General features: G+C 42.5%; 1 protein-coding gene across 6 annotated transcripts in view; it reads right to left on the minus strand.

Annotated features, from left to right (window-relative positions):
• Positions 1–429: 429 nt before the first annotated feature.
• kdm6ba (lysine (K)-specific demethylase 6B, a) overlaps positions 430–26,521 on the minus strand; it is a 107,051-nt gene continuing 80,959 nt past the window's right edge. For 2 of the 6 annotated variants that reach the window (XM_044097436.1, XM_044097438.1), the window contains 21 exons: positions 13,428–13,504; positions 11,370–11,492; positions 11,130–11,253; positions 10,068–10,163; positions 9,672–9,948; positions 9,509–9,562; positions 9,179–9,349; positions 8,908–9,081; positions 8,262–8,813; positions 4,450–7,814; positions 4,211–4,337; positions 3,976–4,081; positions 3,117–3,417; positions 2,976–3,044; positions 2,597–2,745; positions 2,370–2,484; positions 2,095–2,282; positions 1,872–2,013; positions 1,638–1,764; positions 608–778; positions 430–509 (listed from right to left, as the gene is read on the minus strand). In XM_044097436.1, coding sequence (XP_043953371.1) covers positions 492–509; positions 608–778; positions 1,638–1,764; positions 1,872–2,013; positions 2,095–2,282; positions 2,370–2,484; positions 2,597–2,745; positions 2,976–3,044; positions 3,117–3,417; positions 3,976–4,081; positions 4,211–4,337; positions 4,450–7,814; positions 8,262–8,813; positions 8,908–9,081; positions 9,179–9,349; positions 9,509–9,562; positions 9,672–9,948; positions 10,068–10,163; positions 11,130–11,248 — 6,321 coding nt within the window. In that variant the 5' untranslated portion in view covers positions 11,249–11,253; positions 11,370–11,492; positions 13,428–13,504 and the 3' untranslated portion in view covers positions 430–491. Of the gene's footprint in view, positions 510–607; positions 779–1,637; positions 1,765–1,871; positions 2,014–2,094; positions 2,283–2,369; positions 2,485–2,596; positions 2,746–2,975; positions 3,045–3,116; positions 3,418–3,975; positions 4,082–4,210; positions 4,338–4,449; positions 7,815–8,261; positions 8,814–8,907; positions 9,082–9,178; positions 9,350–9,508; positions 9,563–9,671; positions 9,949–10,067; positions 10,164–11,109; positions 11,254–11,369; positions 11,493–13,091; positions 13,400–13,427; positions 13,505–22,999; positions 23,531–26,521 lie in introns of those variants that run through there. The other 4 variants (XM_044097441.1, XM_044097435.1, XM_044097439.1 and 1 more) reach the window with 4 other exon arrangements.

Raw genomic sequence — 26,521 nt, forward strand, 5'->3', positions numbered from 1 at the left:
AATGTGGTATATATCTAGGCTGATCTAGTTTAGAAAAACAAACTGAAACAATAAATTATTTAGAAAAAGACAGCACCCCACGAAATTTTCAAACGCCATTTACAAATTTCAGTATTCAAGACAGAAAAAAAAAAAGCGCCATTGAAACGGTTTCTCCTCCACAGTTTGTTCAATGCCAGCACCAGCTGCCCTGCTGCCAGGGTTTCTGCTTCAACGCACCATCTGAGAGTAAACTGGGATTTGATGGCGGCTTGGTTCTTTTCGTTCTTTTTTTTTTTTTCCACTTTTGATTTTGTAAACAGTAACAAGTAAACGTATTCAGCTGGATGATCAGCAAATCGTTGCAGTAGCAAAGAAGTTATGATAATAATGAAATGGTGGGCTTAGAAACCAAAGTGAAAACTGTCTCTTTTTTTTTTTTTTTTTTAATTCTTGTCCTGTCGCTGCAGGAGTTTTGGTTATGGCTGAGGAGACCTAGAGGGGGAGCTCTGTCACCGAGAGGAGGACGCCTGGTGAGAAAAACAAAAACAGTCCACAGTTAAGACGGTCACTCTGAGACAGAGGATTCTCCGTTCGGAACGAATGGGAGCTGGAAAGGTTTGCTCACCAAGACGAAGGAATCGTATGCGTTCATGAGCTCCTCTATGCGGTACTGCTCCAGCACCACCACGTTGTTCAGGTTGGGGCTGCGCTGTCGGGTGCAGTCCTCACAGTGAACCACATACGTCTTCCTGCTGCTGTTCTCACACGTCACAAACAGCAAGTTGAAAACCTCCACCTGTGGCAGAAGGAGTTTGTTTCCCATGTTAGCACACAGCAGAAATTGTTAGGCACCGTTGCAGTGGCCTCCTGCGTCAATTATGTTTGTAAAGCCCACAAAATATTCATATAATGTGATATTGGTACGACTTAGCAACATTGATACTGAATTCTGTTTTTAGATTAGGTTATTTTAGTACATTTTTGATGAATTATGGACATAAAGACCTATAAATGTTTAAACTGCTCCCTATTTTAGCCAGATAACTCCTATAAAATGAGGAGTTCTTGATCAAACTAAAATAAACTCCAGTAGGTAGATAATTATTAGTCACAAAGCCACATTTTCCTGCTGTCTGATTTAAAAAAAATAATTATTTAAAATGTGTTTTTGCTGTTAAAGAAATTTAAAATTAAGTGTAGACTAATTTGAATACAGTACAAACAAAACGAAGGTCTGGATCAGGGATCTACAACCCTTAGAAGGCACACAGGCATTTTTTTTCTTAAAAAGAAAACTTGTGATTTTTGATATAGAATTTTTTTTTGAAGAACTAAGATTTTATTTCTACTTTCAGGTTTTAAATGGAGAAAAAAAACTTTTGAATGAGTAGGGATACATTTAAATTTATGCTTAAAAAAGCAAGGAGTTTCTAACCTGAAGACAAGAAAATATATCTATTTTTCCTTTACCCATTAGGACCCAATTGTAGATAAGAAAACCTCCGTTTGAGAAATTTTAAGTCTGTAGAGAATTGGGTACTTTGGGTAAATTTTTTACATTTCCATGAAAGTGAATATGATTAGCCTAATTGAATTAATGCAACTAAGTCTTGAAATGCAAGACGTGTCGTAGGCGTTGACTGATAAATACTCACATCACACTCGTTGCAGTAGTAGGCAGGCTCATCTTTGACCCGACTCTGATAGGAAATCTTCTTTCCCTCAGTTACCAGTTGGTCCCGTAGGATCTGGATGTGTTTCATGGACTGCAGCAGGCAGTGTCTGGAAAGAAGTTGGAAAATGTTTCTTTAAAGTGGCTTTGGATGGTTTATGTTTCATTTGTAGCTGTGGAATAACTTCTCGGTTTGTTAATTTTAATCTGTTCTTACTTGATCATTTTGTAGGTGTCTGGATCGGTGATCTTGACAGTGCGGGCCACATTCCAGGAAACATGAATCATAGGAACGATGGATTTGACTTTCTTCACTTCGTTCCACTCAAACCTCTCCAAGGCCAGTTGGTACTGGTAGCCTGTCGGCATAATTTCGAACAATGAGACGAAGATCCTTGCAGATTCAATCTACATTAAGCCACCAGAGGGCGCCCCCTTACCGTTGAGAGGTCCGACGTTCCAAGCAATGTTGTTGCACCAACCCACGGCCTGCACCCAGTGAACAGTACCGGCATTGATCCACACCAAGTCTCCAGGCCGCTGGATGAAGCGATAAACTGGGATGTTGGCGCTGTAGAGGTCCTCCAACACTGGCCACCAGGACCCTGTTAAGTAGTCCACTCCATGCCTGTAGAGAGAAATTAAAAGATTTGTAATTGACTGGATTATTGAAATATTTGATTACAAAACCATCATCATATCTTCCTCTGCTCACTTTTCACAGAAGTCATTGATGGCCTCCCAGTAGTCTTCATGCACAGAGAACCACTCGCAGTCCCCAGGGCCGATGTTGATGTTCACTGAGCAGAAGTTATTATTTTCCTGGTGACCTGTTGAACAAAACCACATAATATCAGCAGCAGTATTGGTTTATTGACCTGGGGGAAAAAAAAGGTTTTTCTGTGTTGTAACATTTTTCTGCCATGTCTGAGTGTCGTTTACCAGGCGTCCGGCTGCCAGGAACCTTCATGTAGAGCTGGACGGTGTTCATGCCGAGGATGGTGTGTCCAACGTGGCTCAACATGTTCCCACTGGAGGCGACGCGCATAAATGCAGGAAGCTTCTGCAGCTCCTGAAGCTGGGCCTTCCACCTGAGCAGATATGAAGCCTGCTTTCAGCAAACATTATTTACATACCAAATGTTTTAAACAGTTGCAGTCAGAACTGGACATGAATGTCATCAATTTTGGGCTTCGAAAGAGTCAAACTTATACATTCATCTCTGATGTTTAAATAAACGCACAGTAACAAGTTGCACCACATGCTCTCTTTAGCCATCAATATCCCTAAAAAAGTAAATAAAAATTGAGCTTCTGCTTACCTTTTGGGATCAGACAGGTCGATATTTGTGCCGAATTTGATGATCTTTCCAACAGGTTTCTGCTCTCCACTAAGAAAAACATGGCTGTTAGAACATGATTCCAGTCTTTTAAATCTCTATCGCATTTAGTGCCATACATACTTGTTGCTCTCTTTGGAGCCATCTTTGTTAGCATCAGCACCAACGAGTGGCTTCTTCTCGTCATCTTCATCCTCCTCGTCGCTGCCTTTCTCTTCCTGGAGGCTCTCTTGGAAGCTGGAGGCCTGGTACTGGGCATACTTGGCGATGGTGGTGTAGGAGCGGCTGCTTTCGCATGGCCACGTCTGACCCGTGCCGCTGGCGTTCCAGTTCTCGTCTGCAGGCTGCTGCACCTGAGTCCTCACCTCAACCGCTTGGTCTGCGCTTGCTTCCACCAGAGACTTTGTGGAAAAGAGTCCCAAGTCTGAAAACATTGAGAAAGAATGTTAGACATATAGAACAATGAAAGATTATAAGAAAGTCTGTTCCCATGGAGATTAGTGATGACTTGACACATTTCTACAAGTCAATATTTCAGTGTAAATTGCTACGACATTGGGCTAAGTAAAACACTCTTCACTGAAGATGTTCCTACTGAAAGAAAAAAAACCTCAAAGCTAGATACTTTTGGTGTTAGTGGGGATGTTTAAAGCGAAGTCTGTCATAGCCATCTAAATACATTCTTTTTTACTTTGGATGTGAGAGAGAGAAAAACGGAGAGACAGAGCAAGACCGCAGGAGATAACAGGAAGTCTAAATGTGGTACATCAAAGATCCTGTTTTGGAAGTTGCTGACTTCTAATCTTGAGGAACGTGACTGAGAGTCAGAATCTACATTCTCTTATGAACACAAACTGATGTTTTTTTCAGTGTAATGTTGCCACTTTCTAGGCTACAGCAATATTGTATATGCTTTTGATAGCGTGCATCGACAAGTCAAGCCTAATTTCCTTAATTTTGGGTGACAGGTTGGGTAACGTACTGAGTCGAAGAGATCCAGCTAGTCCCCTAATGACCGTGACAGGATTCTTTGGGTCTGTGCAGAACTGCAGCAGGACCGGAGAGAAGGCATCCCTCTTGCTCTCCAACTGCAAACAAGAAAAAGTGATTCTTAGTCACCACAAGATGGCAGCACATGCTTTCATTGCTGTGGCTTTCTAACTTAACACACTATGCTACAGATCAGAAACACAAAGTGTGTTAAAAAGTTGACATACATAGATGCTGGGTGTAGGGGGGTTGAGTTTCTCCCTAGGAATGGGTTCATCTGTGCTTATGATGGGTTTAACAGAGAAGGCTTGAAGCAGATACGACTCTTTGAATTTCCCTTTGATACGAGCCGACCTGAAATCACAAGGAGACAAGAACAAATTAAATGTGGATATACTTTAGGATTTGATAGTTAAAAATACTATTGAAGCTCTTTGAAAACATCTGAACTTCCATGTGGACTTACTTGCAGGAGCGGATAATCTCACTTGCAGTGTTCTTGATGCTGATTTCTGCGAGAGGAATCCTCTTCTCCTCCACCTCTGAGGCGATGAATGTCTCCCTGTCCCCACTTTCCACTTTGATGAGCCGAATCTTCAGCTCCTTGGGCGGACCGTCCGTAAGCGCCTTTAATTTCAGCAAGTCTTTGGAACCTAATAACGAGCCGGCGTCTGTGCCATTTTTGTGTTCAGAAGACACTTCCCCTGGACTCGAGGTCCATGCTGCACGCTCGCTAGAGGAGCCAGCGCCATCTTTCCGTTTCTTTTTATCCGATTCACAATGAACTCGATCCTTCTCAGATTCTCGCCTGTGGAGATTGAGATCACCCAGAACTCTACGGTGTTTTTTATCTTTGTGGCTCTTGCCATCTCTGTGGCGTTTGTGGCTGGAGCTGGAGGATGACGACGAAGAAGAAGCATCGTCTCTCTTCTCTCTGTGCTTCTTCCTTTCCTTCTTGTCTTCGTGTTTCCTGCTGCTGTGGCTGTGACCATGTTTTCTTTTCTTGTCTTTGTGCTCCTTCACTTTCTCAGGTTTGTCTCTGTCCTCAGACTTCACTTGACGGTCGGATCTATCAAGTGAATGTCGACACAGCATGACTTCACAGCTCTTTCCCAGCTCCTTCAGAGAAGACTCTGAGATGGTGGTCAGCTCTTTTTCGGTCTTGATGACCTTAATGGGCTTTATGGTTTTCCTCTCTTCCATGGAATTCACCCTTTCCTCCATCTCTCCCTCATCTGTCCACACGTCACTGTCCTCTGTTTTTATCTTCTTATCCTCCAGTAGTGAATGAGGAAAGGATTTCTGAGATGGGACAGCAGGACTGAATGGTGGGCTTGTTGAATCACTCGTGGGAGAACTGCCTTGCTGCTGGCGGCAGATATCAGGGCCAAGCGACAGCGAGGAGGAATATTTGACACCAACCAGAGCGGATGGAGGTGGTCTCCCAAAAGGCCCTCCTCGATAAGCATACTTCTGGCTTTCCAACAGTGTCGCCAAAGACTTAAACGTACTATTTACCCCCGTCTGATGGAGGTGGGGTCTTTGAGGAGGCGGAGAACAAGATGGGGCCTCAGAGTCCTCCTCAGATTCTTCATCAGCTTCGCTTCTGATCTGCTCTGGGAGGCCATAGAGCTTAGCCAGGTCACTGTGGCGGTAGTTTGTATTCCCTACTCCAATTTCCATGTCCACAGTTGGCTTGGTGCTCAGAGGAACGCTTGGGGCTGCCTTATGGTAGTCCTCCTCTTCTTCAAGGGATGAGGTTCGGCTACAAGGCGATGCCAGAGAGCCTTGCCGGCTGAGCACAGGTGGGCTTGGATTTGATCCCAAATCTTCCTGATTAGGCTGATGCTTTGTGGCTGGGATCAGGTCTGGGGCACACAGGTAGCTCTTCATGGGATCAGCACCTGGGATAAAATTGTGTATAAGAGCTGCACACCCGTTCTTCTCACTGCTGTAAAGTTCCTCCTCTTTTTTGATCGATTCATCCAGCATTGCCATAATGTTAGCCAGACCATCAGGGAGCATTGTGGACATTTCAGAGGGCTCCTCCTCAAACTGAGCACTGTCCGATTCGGTACCATTGTTTTCCCAACTGCTTTCAGTCAACTTCTTGTTGATTCCCCTGGTGACGGCTGAGCTTGATGACAGAGGCGGCAAGGGGAGGTTGTCTCTAGAAAATGCCTGATAAAGTTTGGGGGGCTCTCTAATTGCCAAGGCAGGGAGGTTTCTCTCCCTGCCGGAGTCTTTGGATTGGTTGGGTGCTGCTTGCATTGCTGGGGGTTTGCTGGGGTGTACGGGCTGGTTCATCCCTGAGGTATTGAGTGTTGAGGGATTAAATGTTGTGCCACCACCGCAGTTACTCCCCATCTCCCTGAGCCGCTGCTTCTCTCTGGCGTACTCAGTCTGAGGTGTGAGGGGAGGAGGCCGTAGCCTCTCTGTGGGGTAGCTGGGGGTCTGGGCAGTCGGAGCAGGAGGTACACCGCCACGACTGAGCCAGGGGTATGGAGGTGACGCCTGGGAAATGGAGGGTGGTGCAGCTGAGGGAGGCGTAGGAACGGAGAGCGGAGGAGGTGGGGGCACTGTGGGGGTGTTTCCAGAGAGAAGTCTTTCCAGGTTTTCAATGGCAGTCTGCTCTTTTCCTTTAGCACTGCAGAGGCTTTCCTCCTTCTTCTGCTCCATCCTTTTTTCCTCCTCAAGTTTTCTCTTCTCCTCCTTAGCCCTTTCAATTTCTCTCTTCTTTCTTTCCAGCCTCTCAGCATCCCTCCTCTTTCGCTCCTCCTCTTGTCTCTCCCACTCTTTCCTCTTCCTTTCCTGCTCTCTCTTTTCCCACTCCAGCTTTTTCCTCTCTTCCTCCTGTTTTGCCAATTCCCTTCTTTTTCTCTCCATAAGAATTTTTTCCATTTCTCTTCTTTTCCTTTCCTCCTCCTGCTGCTGTTTCTTCTGTCTTTCCTCCTCCAGCTTTCGTCTCATTTCCAACTCTCTCTTTTGTTTCTCCTCTTCCTTTTTCCTCTCTTGCTCTTCTCGGTCTCTCCTCCGCCGCTCCTCGGCTTGCATATGCCCCTCCAGCTCGGCATCAAGCTTATCTAAGACATCTCCCATCGACTGAGGGACAGAAGTTGAAGCTTGTGGAGTGGAGAACATCTGTGTCGATGTGGAGTGCGGCTGATGATTCGGTCTGGATCCTTGAGACAAAGTGTTGACAGAAGGAAGAGAAACTGGGCAGTATGTAGATGGGGAACTGGGAAGAGGATTTGAATCTCTTCTTGTGATTACACTGTCCTCCACTCTTTGGTTCCCCAAGGAGAACAAAGATGATGAGGAAAATTGACGAGGAGGTTGTTGGGGGTTAGCCTGAGCATAGTATGACATCTTCCCATTGGTAGGCAGGGATCTTGTAGATTCCTGGTGTTGAGGTTTGGGCTGGTCTTGTTGTTGAGCCCGGCTTCTCTGACAACCTGGCTGCAGCAGAGCATCCATCTGAGATTTGGGGCTGGTGGAGTTCTGGGTCTTTGGATCCGTCATTCCTCTCCAACTGTTTTGACTTGTGCGGTTGTTCACAGAGCAACCACCAGGGGGTGACATAGGCCTCGAAGAGACATTAGCCACTGTAACTCTGTCTGAGCTGCTGGTGTAGCGGCTGTTAGTGCAGGAGGACAGCGACATGGGGGGGTTGGATGTGATGACAGGCGTTCGGGTGGAGTTGGTTGGGGGCACAGAGGGACTGATGTGGCGCTGATGCTGATGGGAACCTGAAAGTCGACTGTCTACAACCTGATTGTGGCTCTGCTGTGGTTGAGGTAGCAGACCTGGAGGCGTGTAGACCCTCGACTCCTGAAAAACAAACAAAAAGTTACATCACTTGGTGTTACTTCCAATTTTAAAGGCACAATTCACGTTGATAAACTTGTTTCTCAAGCCAAATAAATTGTATGTTAAGGCTGGTTGGAGATGCAACACTCCTGAAATCACTGGTGTGGTGTCTGATTTTATCAGCTACATCCCTCATTGTGTGTGTCGTATGCTGCCAGTTTTGGTGGCTGACTTTTTTTTAAAAGAGTCATTTATTTTATCCAAAACAATGACAGAGTAAAACAGTTTGTTCTGGCTCTGTATACTGGAGAACTGTGCTTTAGAACGGAGCTGAAATCTAGCTATTACAAGTTATGACGTTCAAAACAAATTGCTCGGTTTATGAAGCAGGTTTTGACATTCCTAGTCCATTATTGCACATCTAGTCCATTACTGCCTCTCATACATGCTTGACTGACTTCTACTCACCAGGGAATGACTGCTGGGTCTGCTCTGGTATCTCCAAGCCTCACTGGGACCACTTTGCTGCTGCTGAGGTACTGAGGTGCTGCTGGCAGGAGAAGGGGGTGGAAGAGCACCAGGGTGTCGTAGCCCCGGGTGAGGCTGGTAGTGGCAGTAAGGCACACTGCTGCTGCTGCTGCTGTTGTTTTTGTTGCTGGTTGCAGAAGCGTTTGCTGGTGACGACTGAGCTCTTACCCGATGATCTTTGTCTCCCCTGGTTGGAGTAGGCGGTGTGTGGCCCCCACCGAGCTGGCTTCTCTGTTTGTTTAGACCACGGGGCTCCACAGCCTGGCAGGAGGAGCCCAGATCCAGTTTGGAGCTTGGATTTGGGTAGGAGGAATGAGGGGAGTGATGATTCACAGCCTGAGGTTGTAGCATATCTTTCTGCAGGTGGGGAGCACATCCCTGGTGGTAGCCTCCCGAAGATGAGTTCGGAGGATGGGGTGAGAGGTTAGTAGGACTGGAGGAGTTGGGAGAGGTCTTTGAGGTGTAGCTGCACATCCCTTGTTTATTACTGTCCTGATAAACCAGAGCACAAGAAGGAAAACAATCAACCCTACACCAAAACAATGAGGCTAAAAATGAAATATAAAGATTCTGCATCTGTTTGTACCTGATACTCTTGTGGATGTTTTCTGTCAGATGTGTGGGGCTTCCAGGGGACGCCATTGTCCTTATGGATGGGGTTCCAGAAAGCAGGTTTTAGGGCATGGTGGTGAGTTGGAGTTTGCTGTTGAGACGATGATGGAGACTGGCCAGAAAAATGCTGCAACCCTGCGTGGGACACCTGCACATAGATTGAAGCATTAAAGAAACAAACTGAACAATCAGACACTGGAGGACAGGCAAGGTGACAGGATAAGCAGGAATACGCTGTTGTGTACCTGATCCAAACTCTTTCTCCTCTTGCTGGGACTGGGGGTGTCCTCGACTACTGGATGAGGAGGTATGTGATGGGACACTGGAGGAGTGTGTTGGATGACCGAATGCTCCCCCAGAGGAGGACCTGGTCTCTTCAGCTGACCCCCCAGCATCTTCCCCGGGTAGCCTCTCTGCTGTGTGCAGAAATGAATGTTAATAGAAATATCAGAGAAGCTCATCGATAGTTTAACTAGAATGTCTCTTGTCATTGAATCAGTGAATGCCTGACTTGAGTTTGTCTTTTATCTGTATAATGAAGAAACAAGGTCACAGCCAATTAGAGAGGCTCCTACCTGGTGCACCTGAGCCCGCATCTCTTCTCCCAGCAGTGGTGGACCCTGGGGATCCTGAAAAACCCCCCAAACCAAAGCAGATGATGAAACCAACTGAAAAAACATGAACGCTTCATTTGTTTCTTGAAGCATAGCGAGTGTCATCTTTGGTTTCCCCCCTCACCTTCAGCAGTGGGTTTGGTCGGTTAGGAGGAAGATGTGGGTTGAGCAGATGTGCGCCGCTACCGGGGTAACCATTAAAGAGACGCATAGCGTGGTCGTTGGGCAGGGACAGAACCGGATGGGGATGAGGGGGATGGTGGGAGTCGTACTGCTGTTCCCATACTCTGTGAGGAGGAGGGGGAGGATGAAGATGTTGAGGGGGAGCCCTCTGCTGCTCCCGATGCATTCCTGGGAACATTGCTGGTGGGAGATCAAGCTTTTCTTCTCCCCGCATCGGCCTGGACATTCAAATAAAAGTTGAACATTGGTGAAACATCTATAGATGAGACATTTGTAAAACATCAAGAAGTTAATTCAAGGAGACCAGTACTTGAATTTTGTTTCTTGGAGCTCTTACCCATTACTTAAGTATTTACTGTGATGGTTTAATCCACCTAGCGCTGCAGGAGGTAGATGGTGAAGTAGCTGCGGTTGGTTCATTGCAGGCGAACACCTAATTGGAAACAGAAAAAGTAATGAATGGCTCAAAATCTGCTTTCAAATTCACACTTGAAGTTTTATGTCACAAAAATTTACTGACTTGGATTCTATGGATGCTTGTACTGCTAAAATATAGTGATAATCACTCTAGCAATCTGCGGATTTGCACTTCTACAATCTATATTCCATTAAATCTGAGAAATATACAACCTCTTTGGTGTTTAAGTGCAAAAAAATCAATAGTTTTTGTCTCTTTGACTATTTAGTAAAAGGTGAGTTGATATTGAATCAGGCAGTTTTCATCTGAATTGGCCCCAATTGTTGACCATGCAGAAGAAACTAAAAAATGTTACTGTTTTTCTAACAGTAAAGCCCAACACACAATGACTGTGTTGTTTTGTTCTGATCAGACTTTTCACATTCCAATCAGATTCTTACTTGACTCAAAGGCTCCAACTTGAGGATTCTATCTACTGAACACACAAGATCGAGTTTTCACGCATGAGCATGTAGTGGAAATCACAAGCCAGCCTGGCAGTAAACAGATGCCAAAATGGATCGGGTTTGTCTGGGGCCTTCTTTGGTGTGCTGTTACTGTATTTGATGTTCTCAGTGTCATTGAAATGTTTAAATGAAGTCAAAGGAAGTACAATATCTGTAATTTCTACTACTTTAGGTTGTTTAGAACAGAAGTAGACTTCAGCAAATGCAGGCCGTTTTTGTTCTTTGCTAATAGGTTTAGTGGTTTTTGAACTTTTTCCTGAAAGTAGTCGTCTACAACAAGATCGCAGTTTGTAACCTGGGGGTTTGGTTTGTTGTTTAGGAAAATAAATGAAAATTATTCCTTGGTTTTCAGGCTTGTAACTAAACTAAAGTGAAATTGGTAGGACTTTGTTCCAAGCTATAGCTCTAAGCTAGATTTGTCACTTTACAGTAAACAAAGAGGAAAGATTGTGTACTGGTTGTCATGGTTGCAAACCTGGCAGTTGGTTGCCAGGCGCGGCCGCTCACGGGATGCCATGGCCCCCGGTTGAGTCCGTCCAGAGGGAAGGAGTCCCGTGTGCCTCGCCCGCTTAACTGCTCCACTGTGTGATGCATCCAGCCTGGAAATCAGCAACACCCACCTCATTAATACGAACACACTTTTCAATCCAACATAATCATTTCAACCCAGAATCTCGTCTTTTGTTGCATCTAAAAAGCTGTGATAGTTACTCACCAGACTAGCTGTATCTGTGAAGCCCTCCACTGCAGCACAGAGAGGGCCTCACTCCAACACTGAGAAAATCTGCAACGTCTGACTCCCCTGTCTTCAGCACCAGGAGCCTCGAATGCCAACTGGCTGCAGAGAGAGAAACAGAAGAGCCTGTGTGAGAGTGAGTAACACAGAGGCTCATTGAAAAGTCAACAAATGCCACTGGGCTCTCTCCATTATATGGAGTAGTTACAGAGAGACAGTGTTGTGTCAGCTGAGAGGGGACCGGGTAGGAGAGTGACCTACTAGGGCAGATTTTATGCTGGATGCTATTCAATGGCTACATCTTACTCCCTAATGCTAAATTTAGTTAATTTCTTTGTCTGTCACTGGTTTATTTGTATACTTGAGCCAGTAGGAGGCGGCAGTGAGTTATCTGGCACAGAATGGGATTATTTCTGAGGCCCAGATGGCTCTGTTGGGAGCTCACCTATGAAGACAGATCTGGTGTTACTGTAATCCTAAGCATGGAGCTCCTGATAGAGGGGAAAGACTAAGAGTGAGAGGCTTTGGTCACGTGCCAAGAGTGTGCAGCATTGGAAACAAGCCAAGCTGCACTGTGGCATCAGGCTTGTGCTGCTTTAGAGAAGCCTGGGCTCTCCTTAACTGGATCTGTGTGTGTGCGTGTGTGTGTGCCCAGTGCATACACTAAAGTTTAATCTCATTACAGCAGGCGTGATAGAGATGAGGAGAAGGGGGCCAGCAGCGACAGACGGTCTGAACAGGATGGAAGGATAGATTAAGGAGAAGAGATGGAACGGAGAGTGGGAACAGTGCCATGAAAACACCCATACACCTTCCCACACACACAGAGACCACACAAAAGAAAACAGTGGAGGTGGAAGCACAAAGGAGAAAGACACAGCTCTGTAGACTTAAAATGCACTAGACAAGAAGTAAAAAGGTAAGAAGATCCAAAAAGAAGACACAACTTGAAAAGCATAACTATTAATCTGAATCAGACAAAAATCCAACTTATTTTTTATCTCTGTAAATATTTACTGATATAAAATTTCTAAAATGTGTCAACTAGTACAAGTGGATGAAGAAATCAGCTGACAACCAGAGTCTGAAACCTCTTTTCGATAAATGATCCCATCACATGTAAACGGTACCAGGCTCCTTAAGATAAATCTAGTAGCATGAAACTTACTACTAAATGGAAAACCATTCATTTTCACAAAGGTGCTTTAAAGATCTTAGTTCTGACTCCATTTTTAACAAACACCGCTTTCTATAAAATGTAGAGAAACATTTGTAGTTCAATGAGGCTGCGAGAAAGAGAGAGAGCAAAACAATGTTGATATACATTACATAAAAGCTGTAGTTTATACTTCCAAATCCTTCCACCTCTGTCATAGAGCATGCTGAATTTGGAAACAGACTTAAGATAGGAGTCTGTTTTCTAGGAAATTAACAACTGAGACAGTTGCATTAGCAATGTAAACCACTAATTGCTATAATAAACACTAAAGACTATTTAAAGATGTCAACTCAATTATTTTTGTCCAATATAATAAAAGATAAAACCTGTTGTACAGTGACTGTCTCTGCTCGCCCTATATTAAAGAGCTTAAAGAGAAATTATAGTCAGCTGAAAGCAGAATCAGCAGGTTAAGGCTTTACAAAACCCTAAATTTAAAATCAGCTATTAATTTTGATTAAGATGTTAAAAACACTACTCACTGAATGAAATTGCTTTTAGTTGGAGTGTACCAGACAAGGTTATGAGTCACTCCTCTTGCTCAGCAGAGTGCAGCACTCTTCCACTAGCTTTCCCAAATTAGCTTTGGACAAGCGTAAAGGTTCCTCCCACCAGTTCCTCTTCCCTCACTAACTCTGGACGCCGCTCTCTATTTAAAGCCCGCTCGCTCCACACACAGACACATAAACAGCCCACGGTCTCTATCTCACCCACCCCACCACAAAGGATCAGGCTCCACCAGATGCTACTGTGGAGCGAAGATAGGCCGGCAGAAGCTGTCAAGACCCCTCTGATGCAAACACTCCAGCTGGGCTCACCTTTCAGAGTTAGCACCGAGTTATTGATTCACAGTTCTGTCAAATCTCCTCTTCAGCTGCCAATCATCTCTTCAGACCTGGAAAACAGAAAGCACTTTGTTGTCAAGCTGTCATAAAATCAACATGAGGCAGTACTCAGAGGTAAAAAAGTGCTACAATATAATAAAATAAGTCATTGCCATAAATTAAACAAGTCGTTCCCACAAGTTAGTGAGTCGTGGCCACGGTTTTGTTCCTTCCATGTCACCAGACTCTGTACAATGTAGAAAAAGTCTTACAAAGTTTCTTTCCATTTTTGTAACGTTTTATGTCTCAATTACAAACCAGTTTTTTTTTTGTTTTTTTTACATACAAGGCAAACTAAATGAATTTGTGAAATATACAGCTTGTTCATTAATCTAAGGCCAAGGACGATCTAGTAAGGTTGTGATGGGAGATATAGAGCTGTATTTCGTCTAGAAAATACAGCAGGATAATTTAAAATCCTGCTTATGAACTGTTGATCAATATAAACACAAAAGTTAGAACATGGGCCGGCTCCCATAACAAGATACAAGATTTGAAAAACTTGATAAAGTTTTCCGCCGGACCGATACAAGGCTTTAAAAATATTCAACAACAAATTTGTCTTTTTGGATGTATTTCCAGTTGTAAAAACACAGGCATAATATGGAAAAACAACAACAGAAATGCCATAATAAGAGGGAAGTGGGTTTAACATCTGACTGCAGCTGCTAACAGAGCAGATAGCCAGACTAATAAACTAGCAACTTGTTTACTGATAAACTATAAATAACTAAATGGTAATGAGGGAATATATCTGTTTCTTCTCTTATGTAAATAGAAATGCATTTATTGAACAGATGGTTGCTTAGTTGGTTCACATATAATAATTATTATACAGTTAATATTAATAAAATTAGAATTTTAAAAATTATCATTTTTGAAATCAAAGTAACTACATTAGCATTTTTATCCAAGTCTACACCTACCTGATTACATGTATTTAATTAAAATAATTTGGGGGAAAAAATGTTGGATTTGAATTATTTCAACATCTTTTAAATTTAAGAAGAAATTCCAAATAAAGTATTTTAAAGTCAACTTTAGCAAACAGATTTCTAGTTTGGTTAACCAGTGTGAAGTTTCCTTTTTTTCTAACTTCAGAAACAGTAAACTGGACTTTGTGGAAAACCAGGAGGAGAAGGGTTAAATAAGCTGGGAGGGTGACCCATTGGGATTCTCTCCTCACACTGACACAATGGTGAGACTGACTGAGCAAGTTAACAGGCGAATAATCACAAACAGGACTGATGTCACAAAGAGGAAGAGTTGAGCTGGCCAAGTCGACCATTACATGTGAGGAAACATTTAATAAAACTCAGAAAACGAGGGAAGCAGACAGTAGACTGAACCACTGAGGGCAATCGGGGACACAGGGACCAGGCTATAATTACTTCTTTTACAGAGGGTGTGTGTTTATGTGTGTTGCGACCAAACAGTCTACTCCAGTTGCTACCCTGGCTATCTGTTTGCTCACAGCTACACCAGCAGCTGAGTGTGAGAAACTCAGTCTTGTGAAACAAGATCGTGAACGTAGACATCAAACCGTGGTGTTAGATTCCAGCTCAGGTTTTATCACCTCAACGTCACCACCTACAGGACAATCTGTGAGATTTCGCACGATGATTACTCTGTTAATTTTTGGGGGGGAACCCCTTCCCCTTCCACCCCGCCGATGACTCAACAATCTGGAAAAGGGCTTCCCCGAAAGCGGCGGCCGCAAAGCTCCGCCTCCCTTCAGGACGCCACTTACAGTCAGGTGACCGTGGGCGTCTTTCTGCATCACCGCTGATGCGAGAGCGGTGGGAATTTTCTCGGACTATGTGATGTCATGTCTGCTCTGCTCACTACACGAGGTAAATCGAGAGTGTTTAGATATACAAACAGGATGTGCTGAGCTACAAGGAGGGGGGTTTCATGCTGCGACAGAAATCAAACCGCCAAATTGCAAGTTAACAAGCTTTATGATTCAATTCATCCTAAAAGCTCAAATTAACTTATCACTTTGAAAGTGATAAGTGTGCGAACGGGAGTGATTACTTTCACTTCTACCACACAACCACAACTGCGGCATTTCACTGTGAACTCTTAAAATCAAAACAAAATAGAAAGAGAAGAATCAAAAGAATTCCACTCTCTCTCAATAAAAACACATCCAGATGATAAACCTAATATGAGAAAATCCCCCCATGCTACATCTTGTTGAACAGAAATCCCCCTCAAATGACGGCACTCATCAAAGTGTTCTTCCTGTCAACACCCTCATTGCTGTGCTTGCCAATTATCCCCCTCTCCTCTGCCCCCTAAAACAAAAAACATCAGCTGTGTGGGTGTAGCCAAGGAAGTAAAGAGAAATTCAGAAATGTGGCATTCCCGGTTTATACGGAAAGGTTAGCACCATCGTCGCCTGGAGCAAAGAGGAACAAACGGTTGAAAAACTAACAGGGAGTCTGAGTCGGTTTTTAGCCTGCCATGCCAACCGCTGCCTCGTTCTGATCTTCCGCCAGACCAGAGAGGAGCAAGCAGGCGGTGACGACATTCGCAGCAAAAAATATCCATCTGTGGGACAGAGAGCACTAGCTGTGATTCTGTTTTTATTCTCCTCAGTGACACAACAATAACGTCAGTGTGACATTACAGAGCTTCGTGATGCCGAGGCAAACACTAGCAGACAGAAAACATCAAGAGTGTTCAGCAGTGAGCATGATGCCGCTGAATGTAAAAGACATTGTATAACAGTTACTGGAGAGCCAGTTTGATTTGCCGGTTAGGTTTGGAGAACAGGCAGGAGAGGAGTTCTGGGGAGCGGAAAGACCAAGCTTGGCTCTTTTTTGTGTCTCTCTCCTCATCTTGTTCCGCCTTCCCTCACGCTCTCTTCTCCATTTGGCCATTACATAATCAGTCCCAGATAGAGATCGTGTTCTGGAGGAAACACCAAATTCTTCTCTCTCCCTCACATCCGTCCTCCCCTGCATGTTTTTTTTTTCTTTGTTTGTGCATGAACAAACGTCAGCACATGCCGATCCTAGCCAGTGATGGGGGCTAACTTCATCACGCCTGCCTCCTTAAACACGCACGCTTAGGAAAAGCCAGAGAACGCAGTGCCAATGATGATCCTCAGGTCAAATGAGGACACAGCAAGTTGAACACTCCTCTCTTTCTATAATTAAATCCATCCATTTGGAACCAAAAGGAGCTAAAATGCATTTCATGTTTTGTACAGTTTCATCCATCTGGGGGAATATGTTTGAAACCAGACATCCCAGGAACATTCACTTAATAGGGTAAACCCCAGAAAGAATCTATTTGCCTCAGTAGTCAAAGTTCAAATTTGAAATTGTCTTCACATCTGAGGTTAAGTGTGTTTTGGTCCAAGTCAGGAAACCAATGGGATTTCACTGTTGTTGTGGTTGTTAGCTACTACATTAGCTACTGCATTACAAGCGTTAAGATAATGTGTTTCTCTCCATTTCATGAATTCAAACACTAAAAGAACAAGCAGATAAAGGCCGTACATTCACTAAGTGTACCTTTGGTGGAAAAAGATAAAGAAGTTCTAATTTGTAAGTTTTACTGGGTTTTATACACACTGTGTCCACTTTAGAACCTGAACTCAGGGCCTCTCGGAGACATATGTCTTTCAAAATTGAGTTTTTGGGAGTACATTTTACTGGGGTCTATAAATCCAGCTTTCACATACAATAAAGCACACCATTACCTACAGTAATATCTACAAAGATAAAATGCTTGGACAGTTATTTGGACTGACGGCTAGGTAGTATCATTGATCCTAACAACTTCCAAATACTCAGACGGACTCAAAGTAGACATTTGAGTTGCAACCAGTCGTAAGGATGTATAGCATGACTGTTATCCTGTGCTACAGTGGGTTAGGTACATCGAAGGATATGTACATGAAGACTTTTGACTCAAAATGTCTGTTTCGTAACAAAGAAAGAACTTGGAATCATCCAGATACTAATCATTTTATTGACCTACTTAAGAGAACACGCATAGACTCTTTGACTAATAAAGATAGCTTATTAACAACTACAAGAACTATAGAAATTGTTAGCTTCACATCAATTTACAAGCTTATGGTCTGTGATTAAACCATAGTTTAACGTTTTAGTCACCAGTTGCTGGTAGGTCCTTTGCAAGATCAAAACCTTCTCATTCAGGATCTGCTGGTATCTGTTGTGGATAGCGCCAACTAAGATGTCTCATCCTGGTTTTTAGGGGTAGACTTATTGACGCCAAGCGCTTTTTGTACCTTTTAACAGCTGCTTTCACTTGTTTAGGAGAAACAAAAAGGCATATTCACACGCAATCTGTTCATTAACATCTTTTTAAAAGAAAAAAGCCACATTTAAAAGTAGGAAAAAGGGAGACATGCAGGGAAACAAAAAGAACAGATGAGGCCCTTTTTTGAAAGGATCTGGGTTGAAACTGATAGCACATAACTGGGTTAGTGGGCTGCTCTCACATAGACACTCATGAAAAAAGATCAGCCGCTCGCATGTGTGACGTTACAGAGAAGGGGAACTGAGCTCAGGGGGAGAGGAAACTGTCGTCCACATCACAGGAAGTAGGCCTCCCTGAAGGGGTACCAAAGACCGTGGTTTCCTGTTTAAAAAGATGATCTCGCTTTGTTTTTAGCCGTCTGCTTTCACTCGCCTTCTGACAAATATTTACCTTTATTGATGTGTAAAAAAAACAGCTAAAACTTGCCCACATGGTTCCTGAAACACTCCTCTGAGACACACATCATGAGTGACTCATTTAAAGCCTGAGCAAAAACAAGGCAAATCGCCAACAATGACTCCTGGTTGCTTCATCAGCCTCTTTCTATTTTCTGGTAAACGTGAGCGACAATGAGCAATGACTCTTCTTTCCAGTTGCTTGTTCTTCATTTTCACAGAAACCCGATGGAAACATCAGTTCAGTTCTCTTTTCAGACTCAAAAACAAGAACTTCACTAATCTGGGAAGACAAACTGAAAAAGTGGATGACTCAACACTTAGCTTGAGTAGAAAGTGCAACAACAATAATTCCTGATAAACCTGTAACGATAATGAGGACGTGGGCGTCTTATTGACAACCGGCAGCGGCTCGATCATTTCCAGTCTTGATTTCCACGCTTCAGCAACCCCAAAACCCCCCAAACTTTCCATTCTGAGACAATAGATGCTCCCACTTTTTATTGGAAGAATAAAATCTCAAAAATCCCCATTACTCAATTTGGTCAGATTCCAGGAACATCCAAGTCCAAATCCATTCAAAAAGTCTTAGTGATGTACCTAACATTAAGAACTTTGTCCTTCCCAACAGTGACCAGGGGAACAGGCTGCATCTTTACTTTCTTCAGAGGAAGGACTTCATCATCAGGGTTTATATTAGGTCTTTGTGATCAACATGTTTACAGCAAGAGGCTGACCTCACACACACACACCAACTAATCCCCCCCTGTTTTTTCCCTCTTCCTTCCCTGGACTCACAATATGCCTCATCAGCATGCTGTGTGTGAGCCAAAACACACAAAATAATAGGGATAGGTTTGTGAGAGGGAGAGCTTTATCACACATAATAACAGTGTGAGTACAGATGGCCCAGCACAGTGTTTTATTTTATTTTTTTTTCCTCATATGCACCAAGATCTTTAATCAGAAGAGCTGTGACGCAGGCAGAGCCATTGCGTTACGAAAGCACAGATTGTACGTTTAGTCTAGAAAACATCCAAGGCCTGTTTGGAGATTCCAAAGATACCACCGTCGCCGCCGATTCCTGCAGGCAGTTTGTACATAAATCTCCAGCTGAGCTGCTTGAGATATTATTTATCCAGCAGGCTGAGTTACCGAGGGTATAACTCAGAGGAGGTGAGGTGAGGTGAGGTAAAATGAGGTGAAAGGAAGCAAATTCTTTCCAAGGTGTGTGAGTCTGTGTAGTTTTTGGTATGAGTCACACAAACCCCTGTTTCCACTGTGGCATCCCCACCATCATCAGTGGTAGAGAGCCAAAGATAACAAAGGGAGGAAAACTTTCCCTGAGCTCTCACTCAGTACAACAAGCTGGACATAAACAGTCCATTCCCCTTTCACCCTCCGGACGACATGCTTTTCTCTACCACAGGTGAACAAAATGCCATAAACAAAGCTATTAGCTGTGGATGAGAAATACACTTGTAAAGGTTTTGGCATCATTTTTATGGCAATGACAGTCAGTTTTCTGGCTACAAATCATACTGCACACAATCTAGAACCTCTTTCATACCAGTGTTGCTCTAAAACTCTTACTCAACAGACTTTTAGGTCAATTTGTACCTTTAATTTCCATGGCTTTGGCATTATATCCTTTATAACTTGGTTGTACCTATAGATCGCAAATACTCAAATCTCACGTATTCTATTTTTATTGACTAATATTTTCTTTGAACTTTTCTTTATTCCATTTTGTTTGATTTTGATCCTCATCTGACCATCTGACTTACTAAATACAAGAAATTATTATCCTTTATCAACAAAAATAATGTCCCAGCGTACTCCACTTTCTGACCAACAGCTATTTTCTCCAGCTGTAGAGAGTCCAGGGTAATGCAGCTCCACCTTTACCCTAACCATTCCTACACATTGTCAGTCAGGTGGATGAAAGACCATGGCTTCTACACCTTTCTCTCACAAGACAGACATTTAGCTGGAAATGTTTTCAGGTACGAAAACCACAGACTGTCATGGTGGGGAAGCTAAAAGGCCAACATTGTTTTAAAATTATAGTTGGCATGCTGCAATGTGTCTGTAAAGCAGCCGAGTGCAGCCTGGCTACAAGAGTGGATAGCCTGACTAATTAGCTAGTAAATACCAGCTTGTTATTCTGGTTTTGGATAGACTAGAACAAGAAGGTCTAAAGTGTTCTGAACCAGGCTCTTGCCTCAAATCTTTAAAGTCCTGAATCCACAAATAGCCTTCTTGCAGGGAACGAAAGAATTCCACACTTAAAGTTCAGTCCATTTACCATTTTAAAAAGATTTTCCACCTTAAAACTACCAAAAACGAATAAAAAAATGCCAATATTGCAGTCTTGTCAAGTGCATCTGCTCCACACAGCGTCATACGTTCATAGAGAGAAAATGAAAAGGCTTTGATCGACTCCCTTTAAAGTTTAAACTTTCTGCTGACACTGAAGCGGTGGGAGAGGAGAACTTGCGTTTTAGCTTCTGACTGGATGGAGTGCTGGAAGGGGTGTGGGGTACTGTCATGCATCTCTCCTCCCTTCTCTACAGTTTTGTCACTCTCTGGATCAAAAACAGCCCCTTTTTACTGAAAAAGGGCTGCAACAGCATGGTGTGACACTGGCAGATGTTTCATCACGACATTCACCCGACCACTTCCCCTCTTAAGTTGTTTCACTTTGAAGCACAAACACTCAGACTGGTATTGTTGTGAACAATGTCCCATTTCCAGCAACCGCCTGAGTGAAACAACATGACACAAGCTAATCCAAGTCATGAAGTATGGATTTCCACTGCAGAATTTTACAAAAAAACATTTCAACAGAACACAAGTAAAAACAAATGAAGCTTCTTTGTTTATACGCTGATTGATGACATCAGAGAAGCCAGAGTAATCTGGCTGCTTCACTAACATTTACTAGTAAACACTGGAAAATGAGTGTTTAAACCATCATACCTGCCACACGTTTCCTTCCTGTTCATGCTGGTGGGTGTGGAGTTATGAGGCAAGACATAAAACTAACAAAACCTGTTTGTATGCAAGATTTCATAATCCCAATTTAAACAGAATGCATGTCTCAATTGTTTTGTACAACTTGATGTGTCAGTGAAAATGTACAAATCAAATCAAAAATCAAACTAGAAATTAAGCACAAAATGGTAGCATTAACTGAAAAACCATTTAAATGAAAATTAAAGGAGGAAACAATCCCGCCACACATCTCTCCTGCTTACTCAATTTATCTGACTCACTTTTTTTGTACACAGCACCGCCCCTCCTTGTCGTTCTGTCACTTTAATTTTCCTCCGTGCTCGTCACTGCTCGTAGTAAAATGGGCGGCGATTGTTCATTCATACACGCTCCTGTTGAGATCACGGGACAAGTGGGGGGCGGAGTGGAGCCGAGGCACAAAGTGTGTGCATGCGTGTGTGAGTGGATGACTCTTTACAGCCTCAGACTTCAAAGGAGACAAAAACCCGCTGCTGTTTTCCACGCCAATCGATCCGAGTGATAGGAAGTGAGCCATCAAAGACCCCATGCTGGCACACTTCGCTGATTTCTGACCTCTGGTCTTTTATAACAGGCAATAAAATGGCTTATAAGCCCCTTTGAGTATTCAGTTTACTCCTAAACCGGACAGAAAATTACTTTATGTACTTTATGTCCATGCGTAATTTTTAGACAATTACGCACTAGAGAAGAAAGATAAACAATCCGCATTAAATATTAGGGGGAAAAGTAACAACGAGGAGTTTTAAGGCAAAGTATAAGTGGACAGAAACTTGGGAGGCTTGAATTAATACGAGAAATTGTAATATTTAAATCCCCTTTGGGATCAATAAGATATCCATGAATAGACGTTTGTTTACTGTTCTTCTAAAGAGATATGTGCGTAATGTTTTGGATACTTATGTGAAACGCATGAGCCTTACAACTTAATCCATTAGATTTATAATAAATAAATAAATAAATAAATAAATAAATAAATAAATAAATAAATAAATAAATAAATAAATAAATAAATAAGAGCTTTAGAGTCACTTTTGGACGCCTGAAATCTGATAACTACGCACAAAATCACGTTAACCAAAACATAAGTGGTCAGACAAACCCTGGAACCTAATGGACAGCACCAAAACATCAACCCTCCCCCCTCTTTTAAAGAAAAAGAGTAAGGTGATGCAAATCATTTTCTTTCAGTCAGGCTCTTTGTGTGCGTAAGGATTGACTGAGGGGGTTGATGGGGGTCGCAGCAATTCATTCACTTTATACGGCTGGCGACCTCGGTGATCCTGCCCACCCCCCACTCCAGCTCTCACACTCACGCAATGCCGTGGGATCTCCTTACACATGCAGTTTTCCTCGTCCCCATGTCCTCTTGTGACACACATAGTGCCAGTTTGTTTCACAATAACATGGAAATGTAGATATTTTCATTCATAAATAGACGTGACAACCGACTGACGGAAGAAACACTCCTGAAAACTCTTCAGCTGTTGCAGAAAGAAAACAAGACATCGCTTCTGGGAGAGAAATTACTCAGATGCAAAGACCAACTAAGTCCGGTAAATGTGACTTCACCGTGGATGTGAATATGTACACACGCGTGGGATCAAATAGAACCACCTGTGATTCAGGATGACTTCGAAAACAGCAAAATTCCCCCAAATTATTAATTGCAATAAGTTACACTCACTAATTAAAATTCATAAGTGTTCATTTATTTACTTATTATGGCAAAAGAAAAAGAAACAACACTGTTTCAGTGTTTTGAGTACTCACCGTGTCTGTCCGTGTATAAAATAATTTCTCCGAGAATAAAACTGACTGAGTTAAATATCCGCAGTCCTCTGTGTGGTATCCCAAGTTAGAGCAGCTCCGAGTCAGCAGCCGGCTGGAAGAGAGCTCTGCGCTATAATCCTCTTATACCAGCGGCTTCCTCCTCCAAACAACCCGGAAACAGGAACCACAGGGCGGCCAAACTGTTCCAGAAAGCCTCTTCCACGCTTTATTTTCCTTTTTTATTTTAAATTATAGTCCGTTCGGTCTCTGTTTAGCGGCTGTCGTCGAGCTTCTCTCCTCTCTCAGCTCTGCTCTGTTCCCCCACCACACGGACGCAGCGCTGCTTTAAAGAGAAACGCTCACACGTCATCGCGCGTGGCCACCGGAATTCCCTGAGAGCTCGAGCTGTCACGGAGCCCCGCAGCCTGTGGTACAGGAGCTGCTCTTCCGCCTCGTCCTCCACAAGCTTTAATCACATCCACGCTTCCACACCCGAGTCGTGACCGAGCGCCGGACTCCAGGAGAGCCCAGCTTTGTGTTTCCGCGCCCCGATTCGGTCTATTTTTGGACCAGGAAGACCGTGACAGCACGAGTCTATGTAGTCTACTATTAATAGACCACTGGAAAAAAAAAATCTATAAGGAATACTACTGCTATTGACACTATTATTTGTTCAGCTCACTTAGTCCATGTTTGAGGTAACGTCGATAAATAAGGCATAACATTATGACCAACTGCCTAATAGGGTGTCGTTTCCTCCTTTAGCTGCTCAGAGAGCCCACAAACATCAAGGTATGTACTCCACTAGATGTCTAAATATTTGATGTGCTCTCTGGTACCAACATATCAGCAGCAGATTCTTAGATGTAACTTTTCTTACTTTCCAGTCATTAACCATAAAGTTAAGCACTGAAGCAAAGTTAACCAAAACTCAGTTATATCATGCTGGTACTTAACAAAACCCTACCAACCAACCAATCATCCATCCGTCCATCACCTCACCAAGAATTCATCTAGCTGATCCGCTAAGCGAACACTAAAATGGTATTCAGTAGCTAATGCTAAAGCAACTATGCTAATAGCCACCATGTGTCAATAACATAAAGTGTGCAACAACACAGGTTATTTTATTGAGATGTTTGCCCTCAAAAGAACCAAGTTATTGCAAATTTACATTAATTTAGCAGGATCTAACTGTACTAAGCTTTTCCAAAGTTAGCATTAAAAAAAACTTAGCTCAGCAATTAGCATGTAGGGTGATTAGCGGAAGTGTGTCCACCACTGATAATAATCAATAAGATTATCTTTGAACTTAAATTTTTTTCATTACATATTTATTAACATTGACTTTCATGTGCATTTCAGCAAACTATTCCTTCACTTAAAAGGGACATAGATTACATCAACACATTGCTTTTATTTATTTACAATGTGTCAAGCTTTCAAAATCTAATTGCAACAAGACCAATCACTAAATATTTTTCAATACTCAAGAATTATTTACACGTTCAGGATTTTGAACATTAGCCTTTTTCTTTCCTTTTTCAAAAAGAGGTTTATTAAACATATCTTATTTGATAAACTGACTTATCTCTGAACAAATTTCAGCCAACATCACAAAACTGTTGCAACAAGCCCATAAACTGGATGTCAGAACAAGTCAGGATGCTGCAGTGAAACCACTACTGTGAGTCATCAGAAGTTACAATAACTACTATTGTTATTGTTATTCATCACCAACTAAGCAATTTTTGTTTTATTGCATATTGTGGCAGTTTGTGATTTTGGTAATACACATAGCAAAGCTGATTTAATAATAAAATAGCTCATCAATTTCAGCACTCATGTTTCAGCAGCTGAAACCTTAGTAAACTTTAGTATCGTTCTGCTTGTTCTTCAGAAATTAAACTATTAACTGAAACCAAACATAATTTACTCGTCTTATGGAGGACGAGGCAGAAGAGCATAATTTACAAATCTTTAACCAGGCAGCAATGAATATATAATATCTGTTGTTTTAAATTCTTAATGAAATGTTATTTGTCAAATATATCCTACAGTAGAATGAGCTAAGATTGTTTTAATCAACTTTCTGTTATAATTCCTCCTAAACATTAGTTAATGAGAATTAAATAAAGGTTTATATCCTCTTTTTGAATTGGCTGTCAAGTAATTGAAACATAATATTGAACTATATGATTGTTTCATATAGGTCCTACACAGCAAATGCATTTAGTTTATCAACAGCCAAATCACATATAGATGACAACATAGCAATATGGACAAAAGAATAAAAATTGTCCACCATGTAACGTACAAACAAGCATTTAATAAAAACAGAGTCTCTCTCTCTTTCTGGGACCGGAAACATTGGTTCCAGCTTTTCCACGCCAAAGAAACCATCCATTACTCTGTGATATTGCCAATGCAGCACGGTGGTCCGACCGTCAGAACGTGTCACACACCCAAACACGCGCTCTTGTAGAGGTTATATTTAGCAAGCCAGCAGGAGAACAGGAGGCAAAATTAGTCTCCACAGGAATGGTGGAAGTGTGTCATGGATGATGCTGAGGCGATGACTTCAGGGTAGAGTACAGACACACACACACACCCACAGTTTATTTATGACCAGAACTGGGCTAAAAAAAAAAAACAAGCAAACAATAAATAAGCAATGTGTTATGAAACATCTCTGGCTCAACACAAGGCAGTGATGCAAAGTTCAGCCTCTCAAAGTTCATGTTCAGATGACTTGGCTTGTTTCTGTGTGCCTGACAGACGAAAAATCTACATGGTTTGTACTGTATGTTCTACCAAGATGGATCTAGTGGTGAGCCTCTCAGTGCAGTCATCTTTGGGAGAGATAGTCTAAACATAGAGGATTAGAGCGAGGGTGAATAAAACAGCAGCTGCGTATATTTCTAAAATTAAAAAAGAAGGAAAAAAGGCCTGTGTTAGAGCTATATGGCAATATGCGGTTTATGAAAATTGGGTTATAAAGCTCCAGATGTATAATAAATGCATCCAGCTGCAACCATAATGTTATAATGATTGGTATGTATATTATAAGTCAGCTGCGAGGATATTTTATCGCCTCATCTGGAAGCAATTATGGCATGAATTGTTCCTTGCCATAATTATCCACCGTAGAGCTGTAAACTAGTTCATTATGTTTCTAGGCGATGGTATCTGCAGCCTCCTGTTTTATTCATTCATCCACGGTTTGTTCTTTTCATCCATTGGTCTGAAGCAATCACGTTCGACAAGTCATGCTGTTGGTTGTAAGCAGCCAGTTTCTTTTCTTTATGCAGGTCATGAGATTGATTCATATCTTTCATGAAGAGTGCTGATGAAGCATTTCTGGTATGTGACTTTGCTCAGTGTGTTTGCAGTGTAAAAAGTGTACTGAGAAACAGGGACACTATAGGTTTCTCAGGAGAAGACGGACATTTCAGTTTAATAATCTTGTTTAGACCATTTTAGAGTGTGAACTCAAAAGCTCAGCTTAAATATGCCTTCTTG

This window comes from Gambusia affinis, linkage group LG18, assembly GCF_019740435.1.
Source record: "Gambusia affinis linkage group LG18, SWU_Gaff_1.0, whole genome shotgun sequence".
NCBI classification, from domain to species: domain Eukaryota; kingdom Metazoa; phylum Chordata; class Actinopteri; order Cyprinodontiformes; family Poeciliidae; genus Gambusia; species Gambusia affinis.